General features: G+C 52.4%; 1 protein-coding gene across 5 annotated transcripts; it reads left to right on the top strand.

Annotated features, from left to right (window-relative positions):
• Positions 1-1198: 1198 nt before the first annotated feature.
• On the top strand, positions 1199-10568 carry LOC122386954 (39S ribosomal protein L46, mitochondrial-like). 5 transcript variants are annotated; one of them, XM_043376707.1, is made up of 7 exons: positions 1233-1251; positions 1417-1578; positions 2932-3127; positions 3965-4104; positions 6149-6291; positions 7270-7404; positions 9533-10568. In XM_043376707.1, the coding sequence occupies exons 2-7, from the start codon at positions 1506-1508 to the stop codon at positions 9686-9688; spliced, it is 843 nt and encodes a 280-aa protein (XP_043232642.1). In that variant the 5' UTR covers positions 1233-1251; positions 1417-1505; the 3' UTR covers positions 9689-10568. The 5 variants fall into 5 exon arrangements, 2 of the variants coding, with proteins under 2 accessions (XP_043232641.1, XP_043232642.1); XR_006257464.1 differs by having other exon boundaries at positions 1237-1578; positions 9533-10290; positions 10367-10568; XM_043376706.1 differs by having other exon boundaries at positions 1199-1578.
• The last annotated feature ends 358 nt before the right edge of the window (positions 10569-10926 follow it).

Below are 10926 nucleotides of genomic sequence, written 5' to 3'. Positions count from 1 at the left end.
CAAACTATGAGTGCTATCTGATCCATGCTGCGTTGAAATAATTAAAAATCGCCAAAAACAGTCAAAATATGACAATTACATTAGTGTAAACTTCACAAAACTCTGATTTGTGAGGCAATGCGCAACAGAAATGCGAGGGAATATGGTAGTAATCTGGTAGCAATTATGAAGGATTTCCCCTGTCGCTGATAAAAAAACACACGAGACAAATTTTTTAACGCAGAGGAAATCCTTCATTATGAGTTGCAGGGACCATTTGATTGGCCCATTTTAGATAAATATAGGCCGAATGTTTCGATTTCAACCCCATTTATCGTAATGAGACGAATCCATTGGCTTAGTGGTACGTCTTTTGAACACATATAGGCCTTGGATTTCTCCTTAGCCCGCCTGAAACACACCATGCTTTGCATGTATTGCTATGGGTGAAGGAAAATTCATGCGCCGTGATGACGTCACGGTAAAGGAATTCTGAAGCTCGTGAACGGGGGCTGTTGGCGCTAGCTAGCCTCGGCGAATTTCCTGGTTTCGGTTCTCTGGGCAAGGGCAAGCCACGCCATGTGTGGATCGCCCATGATCGTAAATACAATACAATACGGTTCTCTGGGCAAGCCACGCCATGTGCGGATCGCCCATGATCGTAAATACAATACAATACAATACAATGCAAGGTGGAAGCAAGTAAAACGTCACTCAAGACGTCACTAACGCATTGGCCAATCGGTATTGGTTACTGTCGCCGCGGCGGGTTGTCAATGAACCGTTGCCGCTGTTCACGAACAGGGGCTTGTGCCTGCCCGTAAAGAACGATCCTAACCAAAGGGCCCTGTTTCACCGGTGATAGCAGCAAGCTGCTATCACGTTTCGCGAGCTGACGTCATGTCGTGACGCCATACTGTTGTCGTAATGGGCAGTTCCGGCGCACGATTGCCGCGACCTTGGCCGCGGCATTAAGTGACGTATGAGCCTTTAAAAGTACGAGTTTACGCAGTCATGATAGTATATTTATTTTCAATATATATTTTTTTTAATATGATGTATTTAAAAAAAGTTGGTTTTAAGGAAAATTTGGACGTAAACTTCGAACATTTAGTTGATGACGTAAAACAATATTGCGGCAATCGTGCGCCAGAATTATCCCTTACGTCAGCAGTATGACGTCATCACATTACGTCAGCTCGCGCAATTTGATAGTGGCGTGCTGCTATCACCGGTGAAACAGGGCCAAGGCTTGGCACTCCGCTTCTCTTGGTTTGTTATTATTTGTTTGTACCTTATTGTTATTACATAGCAGCCCATAAGAGAAGTTTCACTTTGTGTAGTAACTTACCAAAGGTTGCATCTTATCCATTTGGCCTGCTATATGCATGAGATGATTGTGATAAGCTTTCAGTGAGACACCTTTGATCACTTTAGAGAGGTCAAGCACAAGATTCTTCAAGATAGTCAAGTATTGGAGTAGCTCAGCTCAAAGAAGAGCCCAAAGGCAACATTTCAAGCTAGTCATGCGACTGACATGGTGTTCGCGAAGATTGCTCCTTGGTGGCTTTCAGTTTTCTTGCAGGACCTTATCACAAGGTGAGAAAGGAGTTTTGGTGATAATGATGGTTTCCAGCATTTACTGTACCTATATCTTATTTGGATTAAGGAGAGCTCTGGACCCATTTCAATTTATTTTTTTTTATTTACTAGTCTCAACTGAGTAAATGTGGCTTATTTCTCGGTTGCGGTTTTGGATTGCTATATAATGTGCTGATTGATCTTGGGATTGAAATACCAATGGTAGTATAACTGGGTTTCAGCACAATTATTGAATGGTGAAGAAGGTAGGTACCTACTAATGCAACCACAAATTCAAGAAGGAAGCTGATTATGTACAGACTATTAAACAATTTCAAAAGTTTTAACGCATCAAGACCCTGGAAGACTTGTGCTAAAATTTGGTAGTAACTGCTAAGAAGATGGGAGTTAACTGTGGGGGATTTCAGACTGCAGCCAAATTTTACATGGTCAGGGCTAGATGACTACCTACACCTGATTATCTAGAACACTGAAAGATCAAAAGATTTAGGAAAAGGACTTTGAATCCCTCAAGGCTTTCAAAATTTTAACAGCTATTTTTGGTACATCAGGACTGGTTCCATCATGCTTATTAGAACATCTAGATGCACATGTAGACTGATGTGTTTACCTTCAAAGCGGATCATACTGACTAAATCACAAGGCTACACAAAGTTGGAGGGCTGCCAAGACCAGCTCTTAGTGCCTCAATAACTTAGAGAAGTGTTGAGGATACTGAGCAATCACTGACTTTTAAAACTGCATATGGTGTCCCAGAAACAGACTGACAACACTATGCTATGAGATAAAGCTGGACAGGGTGCCAGATATTTAACCTCTTGCCCAAAAATGAGACCATTATGGAGAGAATAATGATGCTTAGGGGCTGGATTGCTGGTGTCCAATGCCATGTTCATGCAGGAGTGGATGCCAGCACATTTGTTATGAAAACTCATATAAGTGGAGCAGACAATAGGTATGCATGCCTTCTTGAAAAAAGACAGGTGTGGTTGGGTTGCCTGCTGAACCTGAATCTGAAGGAGGATCTGCAAGAGCTTTCCAACAGAACTCTTCAACTAGGAACCTTAGCCCATCATTTGGTTTCCAATCAGCCTAATGGGATGCCAGAGTGTGAAAGCAGTGGTTGAGAAGTTAGTTTATGCGATGAAAAATAAGATAGAAGATGCATTGTACCTAAGATGCATACCTAATAGTTTCTGGTGATTTTGGGCATTGTTACGTATCTTTCTGGACAGCCTGTACGTAATAGCTCCTTTATAGTCGTTATCTAAGTCATGATCGCGATGGATCCTGTGGTCGTAGGATTGGCTGTGTCTGAGCGTTCTGACCAGTTGTGCGGTTTTCCGGCAGCGGCGAGAGCTGAGCCGGCGCCGCCGGCGGGCCAGGCCGGCCCGTGGCACCTGTACACGGCCGTGTGCCTGCAGCGGCTGCCGGTGGTGGCGCCGCCGCTCAGCGATACGGAGCGCCGCTTCGCCGCCCTGCTGCGACAGCTCGAGTTCGAGCGCAGCCTCAAGTCCTCTCACGAGATTCGCCACGAGATGGACATGTGAGTACGACGTACCTACGTCCACAGTGGTTACCCACGACCCGTCGACGCCACCTCGTCTCCAGTTCTTGTGATATTGTGTGCTGAATGTTATATTATGTGCCCTGTTCCATCATTCCCTGACCCCACCATATCACAGAGGATTGTCTGTGGTCGGTCGACAGTCGTGCGTTAAAGCTGCCGTTTGGTTTTCTCAAAGTTGATAGTCACCTTTCGCCGACGTTGGGCCCACCAGGGGTGCTTTCCGTTACAACTACTGCCCTCGATACTGACGGGGCAGTGTGTAATCACCCATGGTGTGTCTGGTCCTCGACACTGGACGGGGCAGTGTGTAATCGCCCGTGGTGTGTCTGGTCCTCGACACTGGACGGGGCAGTGTGTAATCGCCCGTGGTGCGTATGGTCCTCGACACTGGACGGGGCAGTGTGTAATCGCCCGTGGTGTCTGGTCCTCGACACTGGACGGGGCAGTGTGTAATCGCCCGTGGTGTGTCTGGCCCTCGACACTGGACGGGGTAGTTTGTAATCGCCCGTGGTGTGTCTGGTCCTCGACACTGGACGGGGCAGTGTGTAATCGCCCGTGGTGTGTATGGTCCTCGACACTGGACGGGGCAGTGTGTAATCGCCCGTGGTGTGTCAGACCTCGACTCTGGACGGGACAGTGTGTAATTGCCCGTGGTGTGTCTGGTCCTCGACACTGGACGGGGCAGTGTGTAATCGCCCGTGGTGTGTATGGTCCTCGACACTGGACGGGGCAGTGTGTAATCGCCCGTGGTGTGTCAGACCTCGACACTGGACGGGGCAGTGTGTAATCGCCCGTGGTGCGTATGTCGGACAGCGCCACGGCCGAGGCGCTGCGGGCCTCCGAGGGCGACGACCCCGACCTGGCCGAGGCGGCCAGCCTGCAGACGGCCGCCGACTTCGAGGACGCCTGCGCCGAGGAGCTGGCCGGCTTCGAGCCGGCGCCCACCATCACAGGTGCGATCAGGGCACCGGGGCAGTGTCCGTCATATGCGGCCTCAGGGTACCGGAGAGTGTCCGTTATAGGCGGCCACAGGGGGGGGGGGGGGGCGGAGCAGTGCCCGCCACAGGTGCGCTCAGGGGTACCGGAGTAGTGTCCGTTGCAGGCGGCTGGGGAACCAGAGTATAATGTCCATTGTGTACAGCAGGGCTGCGGAGTCGATGGATTTTCGGCGACTCCGACTCCGCCTCCGACTCCGGCTTTCAAAAACCAGCTCCGACTCCGACTCCGACTCCGGGCAGAATTGTCGACTCCGACCGACTCCAACTCCCGACTCCGACTCCGCAGACCTAGCAGGGCTGCGGAGTCGACAGATTTTCGGTGACTCCGACTCCGACTCCGGCTCGGGTTTCTAAAATCGACTCCGACTCCGACTCCGACTCCGGTCACAACTGTCGACTCCGACCGACTCCGACTCCGACTCCGACTCCGACTCCGCAGCCCTGGTGTACAGTGTAGTGTCCATTGTGCAGGGTGTCCGGAAAGTCCTGGCGCTTTCCAACATTTTTGAAAGCAAATGCCACGGTGACTATGCAAATGCCTCTGGTTGATAGATAGTTAGGTACTCAACAAAAGATCAAAACAATTATCAGGGACCCCAAGCCACATACCTCCGCTAAGTGCTCATTCACTATAACCACCGTCTTCGCCGAGGACGGCATCGACGCGGGGGCGGAAGCACCTGCGTGTTTTGACAATGTAGGACATTTTTAAGTCCTCCCATGCTACCATGATGCGAGTATTCAACGACTCCAGGTTGGGATGAGAGAAGGCCCAGAGCTTATTCTATAAAACGCGTAGCACGCCTTAGTCGAGCGGGTTAAGGTTAGAAGAATAAGGCGGCCTAATCTCATTTCGCCAAGGTGAAATGACCGGCCGAGCTCCTCCGTCAGCATGGCTTGAGCGGCAGCGGCGTTGTTGGAGGGCGCTCCTCCGTGTTGTTGAAAATTGAAATGCGAAGTGACCCATAGGGCAAGTCGCCTTGACTCTCGGGCTGATGTGCCTGTTCATGAGGAATCCCTCGTGGACCAGCCTGTTTTTTTCATTTATTTGACATTGACGAAGATATGGGACATTTTTGTCCATCATACCCCTGGATTTTCTTCGATTGACGCGGAAATGCTGCTAAGTTCTCGGCAGTTTTGACATAGTGTGGTCGTACCGGTCTGGGGGATATTTCTAAAGGAATTCTGGAGTCGGAATAAGCCTTCACCTGCTCAACCATGCGCCAAAAACCGCCGCATCGCGTTGTAACTCGCACCTCGTTCAAGCCGCACGTGGCCGTCGCGCGCAGGCATTCCGCGACAAGGCGCATCTTCGCTCATCAACCCATCACTAAAAACGATTTCAAGGCCATATTTGCACGACCCCTGGCAGAGTGGCCAACTAGGGGTCATGTCTGTGGTGATTGGCTGAATGTCCAATAATCACAGCGCGCGTTAGACGGCGTCCAATAGAAGCGCCAGGACTTTACGGACACCCTGTTGGGGGTTTCAGTAGGATGTGGGATGTTCTGTACTCTTTGGGCGCAGTAGGCTGCGGGGTATTTCATTTTCCAAACATAACAAAACTCCCGTAACCATTTATCAATATCTGATCAGCGTATGTAGCTGGCAGTGCAGTGGCTGGTTTGGATCGTTCCCTGCGCGCAGCTGACAGTGGCGATTCGCCCAGTTCCCTGTTCGCAGCTGACAGTGGCGATTCGCCCACTTCCCTGTGCGCAGCTGACAGTGCGCTGGTCGCCCCGCTCCCTGCTGACAGAGTTGAGCTGGTCCTGGCCAGTGTCTGTAGCTGACAGTGCGCTGGGTGGCCCGCTCCCTGCGCGCAGGGTCCTGGCCAGTATCTGTAGCTGACAGTGCGCTGTGTGGTCCGTTCCCTGCGTGCGGGGTCCTGACTAGTGTCTGTAACTAACAGTGCGCTGGGTGGCCCGCTCCCTGTGCGCAGGGTCCTGGCCAGTATCTGTAGCTGACAGTGGTGATTCGCCCCGTTCCCTGCTGACAGAGGCGGACCGGGCCGGCGACCAGCGCTCCCTGCAGAGGCGGCTGTCCAGTCGGCTGGTGCTGGTGGTGCAGCAGCGACTCGGCGCGGGCACCAGCTGGATGCTGCCGCAGGGCCGCCACCAGGACGGCGCCACGCTCAGACAGGTGGGGGAGGGGCTGCCGGCGACACGCTCAGACGTGGGGAGAGGGGCTGCCGGCGCCACGCCCAGACAGGTAGGCAGAGGGGCTGCCGGCGACACGCTCAGACGTGGGGAGAGGGGCTGCCGGAGACACGCCCAGACAGGTGGGCAGAGGGGCTGCCTGAGGCACGCCCAGACAGGTGGGGCTGCCGGAGCCCGGCCGCTTAGCTCACCAGTTCACCACACCAGCGGCCGGGCACTCGCAGCTGCGGGCCATTGGGGCAGCGTGGGACGTCACCTTAATTTGTTCTGTGCATGGTTTGACTTTTCTGCATCGTGATAGCCGTATACAGTATCAAAGCGTCGCGTGTCCTGACAGGATCCGCCCTGCTTACCGACTCGATGGATTGTCATCTCGCCCATGTCGACTGCCGAGTACGGCCTATACTGGCCTGTACCGCCGCCAGTGCCAGTGACACCAGCCCATCCCGATCGGGAGCAAACAATCAGCGCCGAGGAGCGGCCCGAGCCGGGCTCTCACTACCGGCCCGCTGGGAGGGGGTTCCTGCAGCTGTGCTGCTGAGGTGGACAGTAAGGACACCGGGCGTCAAATGACGCTACTGGGAGGAGGGATTCCTGCCGTGCTGCCGAGGTGGACATGGACACCGGGCGTCAAATGACGCTACTGGGAGGAGGGATTCCTGCAGCTGTGCTGCCGAGGTGGACAGTTGGACACTGGGCGTCAAATGACGCTACTGGGAGGAGGGATTCCTGCAGCTGTGCTGCCGAGGTGGGCATGGACACCGGACGTCAAATGACGCTACTGGGAGGAGGGATTCCTGCAGCTGTGCTGCCGAGGTGGGCATGGACACCGGACGTCAAATGACGCTACTGGGAGGAGGGATTCCTGCAGCTGTGCTGCTGAGGTGGACATGGACACCGGGCGTCAAATGACGCTGGCTCTGCCAGTAATTGTGACCCGTCGCATTGACCTGTTTTACAGACGGCTGAGCAGACCCTGCAGGCTATGGTAGGACCCAACGTGAACGCGCAGTTTCTGGGCAACGCGCCGTGGGGCTTCTACAAGTACAAGTACCCGAAGCCGCTGCAGCAGGAATCGGGTGCCGTCGGCGGCAAGGTATGGTAGACGGACGGCTTGGGCAGGGGCGTCGACGCGTAAGGAAAACTGGTCCGACTTTTTCTCGGGGGCCCCCAACGGTGGGGGGGCCCCCGCGAAGGGCCCCGCGAAGGCGCAGCAGGGCCCCCGCGAGCCGCAGCGGGGGGCCCCCGTTGCCGCAGCAGGGGCCCCCGTGGCCGCAGCAGGGCCCCCCGTGGCCGCAGCAGGGCCCCCCGAGAGCCCCAACAGGGGCCCCCCGCGGCCGCAGAAGGGGACCCCGCGGGCCGCAGCAGGGTCCCGCAGTGTCTAGCAGGGCCCCAGAGGCGCAGCAGGGCCCCCGCGGTCTCTAGCAGGGCCCCCCGAGCCGCAGTAGGGCCCCCGCGGTCTGCAGCAGGGGCCCCCGCGAGCCACAGCAGGGCACCGCCTAGTCGAAAAAGTGGTCCGACTAGTCGGAAAAGTCGGACCGGTGTCGACGCCCCTGGGCTTGGGCCCGGATCGCGAAATGTCAGCTTCTTCGTTACTCTGCAGTGTTAGTGTTACCGTTGCTGTATGTCAATTTTAGCCAGTTTTTTCCCTAATTTTACATTGAAAATTATATGTGCCTCTCATGAACAGGAAAATGTGTAAAATGGAAAAGTTACACCATTACACCTTTGCACATGGTACAATAGTATGTGCCACCCCAAGTGGAACACCTCAATGTATGTCTGGGTTTGAGCCTTGTTCATGCACGATATCTAGAAATGGTTAATAACGTTAGGCGTAACCCGCGCATGACTGGGGTATTTTCCATAACGCGACCCCCTCCCCCCCCCCCCCTCCTATCTCCGAAACTACTGGGCCGATCGTCAAAATTCAAACGGCGTCTGATAGCCCTGGAAAAACTGTCGAGCGAAACCTATTTTCATTGACGATCGGCCTCGAGGTCACCGATGACGTCACAGGTCAGGTCAAAGTAAAAAATTTGCATTTTTGCTTGTTCATAATTTAGGCTCTCACTGTCGGCTGACAAGTCCGATCAGGCTCATTTTTGGTTTACGCGCTCTTTGATATATGCCTTAGATACCCCGAGGGTACCGAACTTTTACTTCGAATTTTTTAGGTCAAGTCAGGTCATCCTGGCTCAAGAAAATTGTATATCATATCATATATCGGTCACGTGACGCATGTTTTGTGGTCCATTTTACATAGAAATTGTAAAATGTGAAATGTAAAATGTATTCACAGCTTTCGAAAGCAATGTTGTCTGTGTCATTTGAGGTCATTTTCAGCTGAATATACCGGAGGTCAGGTCACTTTCAAGTCAGAAAAGGTCAAATTTTGAAAATGAATTTTTTTCAACAAAAAAGGTGCCTATCAGATGCAATTGGAGCTCAGGAACACGATGCTGCCATTTATATTGCTCTACGATGTCAAAGACGTACTGAAAAATGGTTTTGAATAATTGTAAAATTGTAAAATTTGTAAATAAAATTGTAAAAATTGAAAATTTGTAAAAATTTTGACAATAGTGCAAAAAACTTGGCTATTTTTTTAAAATATTGGGCTAAAACTTACTAGAGTATTTCATCGGTACGTGTTCTATCATATATATTTCGGTTTTTGCGAAAAATGAAAAAAAATGTTTGGAAAAATTGTAATTGTAAATACATATTTTCTAAATTTTCAGAATTTCGAAAATTCGAGATAGCAGTCTGATAGCTACGTATATTTGTAGTCCACTCATGCAAAGAAATTGGATCTAGCTTTAAAACTGAGCTCTTGAGAGCGTTTGCCGTAATTCAATATTTTGCATCAAAATCGGCCTATATGACGTCACTCTGACGTCATTTCCGGCCAAACTATGGTAGCTAGAAAGTTGGAATTTTAAAACAAGGTGTCAAATTGATGCCGCTGAGGGTACCGCAGGTTGCGTGTTGATCCGTCAAACGGTTTAGAAAATATTGCCGAAAAACCGGAGGGAGGGGCTCTGTAGACCCCCCCCCCCCCCCCAGTCATGCGCGGGCTAATGAGGTGTTCCACCCTGGCCCCGTCTGATTCGCGGACGAGTTGGTGATCCCCGGATTGGTCTCCCTGGTGTGGCAGTTAGTGGTTTGTTTTGTGTCCCCGTCTCCCACTGCCGCTGACGCGCCACGGGGGCCGCCGACAGGTGTTTTTCTACAAGGCGGTGCTGCGCGGCGGCTCGGTGGAGCCGGTGGCCGACCGGGTGGCCGACCACCGCTGGCTAACGGCGGCCGAGCTGGGCGGTCAGCTGCGCTCCAGGTACCGGCGGGCCGTGCACCGGCTGCTCATAGACCACGACTGAGGGCCGGCCGCCGGCTCCATAGACCACGACTGAGGGCCGGCCGCCGGCTCCCATAGACCGTGACTGAGGGCCGGCCGCTCATAGACCGCGACTGAGGGCCGGCCGCCGGCTCCCATAGACCACGACTGAGAGCTGTGCACCGACTGCTCATAGACTGCGACTGATGGTACTCGCCTGCGGCGCCAACTGGAGGCATCCCAGCCGAGCGTTATCCAGTGCAGTGTCAGCAGTCAGCACCAACCTCCTGTGTATGGGTGTGTGTGTGTTTTACGCGTGCAGACTGCGCCGTCATGACGGATAAATGTTCCGTGTGTCATAAATATGTCGTGTGTTAAACCTTGTTTGTCAATTGTCATCTTTCACAAGAAAATGTTGAAATACCTACGAGCGTGAATCATGTTTGCTTTTAATGCAACTACGGGATAACAGGCTACTAAGAAATGTGCTCATTTTCAGTGTCCGCGATTTCGATTTGAGTGTACTGGTGGGCCTCCGAAACATCTGAATCCAGCCGATCCAATGCATCCAGTCATTGCTTCTTCCTGTGCTGAGGGCTCGTTCAGTATTTCCCGAAATTGTCCGTCGGCTGTTACTGTATCCATCGGCAGACGACCGAGCCGGGGAGACCGAAACCTGCCCCCATTTACGACAATGGGACGTTGAAAGGGTCGTTTTCCCCGGCTCTACCCGGCTGCAGATTTTCACAGCATCATGTTTGTTCTTGAGCCCAGTTGAGCATACTCCGCTCATCTGTCACGCGCTACGCAGTCGACATGACTTCGTAAATCATTTGTAGGACGAAATAGAATGTGCTTGGAATCGACGCCTACGTGGTTAGGAGACAGCCATGTGTCATTCATGACAATATGGATATATTTAAGGACGTTTTTTCCCACGCGCACGGTGGAAAGGTACACGAGGTGACGCTACAGTGAAGGACGGCACAATTATGCACATTGCACAACAGTCACCGATGCCACTTTACGATGTCTTGAAAGGAATGTGCATATAATTGCCACTGTAAGGTGGCCGCCATGGACGCCATCAAGCGCTTCGAACATTACTGTCATGCATCCGAGTTCCGACAACTATTCAACAAGTCTCATTAAAAAAACACCGTGCTTGTTCAGAGATAGCACAGCTTGTGGCTTAGTGCGGTAAATGCCGAAATGAGCCAAAGCCCGAAAGTAAGGCATATTTGCTAGTTTATGTAGCAAGGTTGGCTCTACATGCGCGAC

This window comes from Amphibalanus amphitrite, unplaced genomic scaffold (genome assembly GCF_019059575.1).
Source record: "Amphibalanus amphitrite isolate SeventyFive unplaced genomic scaffold, NRLGWU_Aamphi_draft 000268F_arrow, whole genome shotgun sequence".
Taxonomy (NCBI): Eukaryota; Metazoa; Arthropoda; class Thecostraca; order Balanomorpha; family Balanidae; genus Amphibalanus; species Amphibalanus amphitrite.
Note: the sequence above shows the minus strand (reverse complement) of the source record. Positions and strands in the feature narration are given on the sequence as shown.